Below are 1,393 nucleotides of genomic sequence, written 5' to 3' on the forward strand. Positions count from 1 at the left end.
CCCCGTGCCCTCCCAGAGACGTGCGAGGTCACCCCCACCGAAAGGAAGAACTGCGGCTTTCCCGGCATCACGGCCCGGGCGTGTCACGAGAAAGGCTGCTGCTTCAACAGCGCCACCCGCGGGGTCCCGTGGTGCTTCTACCCCTCCAGCAGAAATGCTCCCGAAGGTACGTGTGGTGACAGCGCCGGGGGGTCTGCGGACGCGGGATCAGGGAGAGGACCACGCGGGGACTCGGGGCCCGAGCCCACTCTCCAGCTGAGTTCTTTCCAGAATGGTGGCCGCGGAGTTGACGGCGAAGGAGGGCCTTGGCCTAACTCGGGCCGAATGCAGGTCTGCGGGCGGAAGGCAGGGCTCAGGGGCCGTGGGGCGAACCAGCCTTTGTCTTTCCTGCCTTTTCTTCACATCTCCAACCAACGGTCTGTGAAGAACCGTCCTTGGCGAATCGCTTGCTTCGGGCGAGAGCGACAGGAAGGACAGAACAGTGTGTGCTGAGGACTTTCCCGTCGGCGCCGTCCAGTCGAATCCTCTGTAATCGCTTAAAAGTGAAAGAAACTTCATCCTCACTAACCCGTCTCTCCTCCCCCACCTCCCCGGTCCAGACGTTCCGGACGAGTGCGAGTTTTAGATGTCCTCCCGCTGGGGGTCTCGACTCGGAATGGCCCTGCCCCCCACCCCGTCACCGTCACCGTCACCGGCCAGACCTCGCGGGGACCTTCTGCGTCTGTGCCTCAGCTCACTACTGCATGGATCGATCGCTCTGATGTTCATGCTTGAAATTGGGCTAAAAATGAAGAGATGAATTTCCCTCTGCACCCGCAGTTCCTTATAAAAATAGAAACGATTTTCCTTTCTTTCAAAGAGAAGTGCCCTATTTCCGCCTCTGGTCTTTTCGTCACGGAGCGTACATTAACTCGCACTCTCTCGGGTGACACAGGAGGCGGTAGATGACAGAAGGAAGTGGCAACGAGGCTGCCGGAGTTGACCGGGCGGAGTTGACCGGGTGGCCCTAGCAGCCGGGGTGTGCACGAGGCCATTCCATTGCAAAGTCTTCAAGACGCGCGACTGGAAGCTCCTCCCTTGTCAAATCATGAAAATAGGCCCCAAATCCACTAATGTTCTTTAAATATTCACTGTGGGTGGCCCGCTGTCACGTAATGAAAACTGCTGCTCAGCCACTTCCTTTCCCCCGGGGGAAACTGGCTTAGGAAAAAAAAAAAACCCACAGCAAAGCCTCTGAAAGTGTGAATCACAGCAAAGTGGCAGAGCCTGGCATGGGTTAACACCTTGAGGAACCCCCCACCCCCACCCCAGAGGGAAAGATAGGAGGCCACATGTCACCTTATCAGCGACAAGAGCCAGCTGGATGTGCCAGCCACGCCCGGCACTGAGCAGA

At 58.1% G+C, this 1,393-nt stretch overlaps 1 protein-coding gene across 2 annotated transcripts in view; it reads left to right on the forward strand.

Annotated features, from left to right (window-relative positions):
- TFF1 (trefoil factor 1) overlaps positions 1 to 858 on the forward strand; it is a 13,178-nt gene extending 12,320 nt beyond the window's left edge. For both annotated transcript variants that reach the window (XM_011372870.2, XM_023538209.1), the window contains 2 exons: positions 17 to 166; positions 600 to 858. In XM_011372870.2, the coding sequence (XP_011371172.2) occupies positions 17 to 166; positions 600 to 625 (176 nt within the window). In that variant the 3' untranslated portion in view covers positions 626 to 858. The remainder of the gene's footprint in view (positions 1 to 16; positions 167 to 599) is intronic.
- Positions 859 to 1,393: the final 535 nt, after the last annotated feature.

This window comes from Pteropus vampyrus, unplaced genomic scaffold (genome assembly GCF_000151845.1).
Source record: "Pteropus vampyrus isolate Shadow unplaced genomic scaffold, Pvam_2.0 Scaffold214, whole genome shotgun sequence".
Taxonomy (NCBI): Eukaryota; Metazoa; Chordata; class Mammalia; order Chiroptera; family Pteropodidae; genus Pteropus; species Pteropus vampyrus.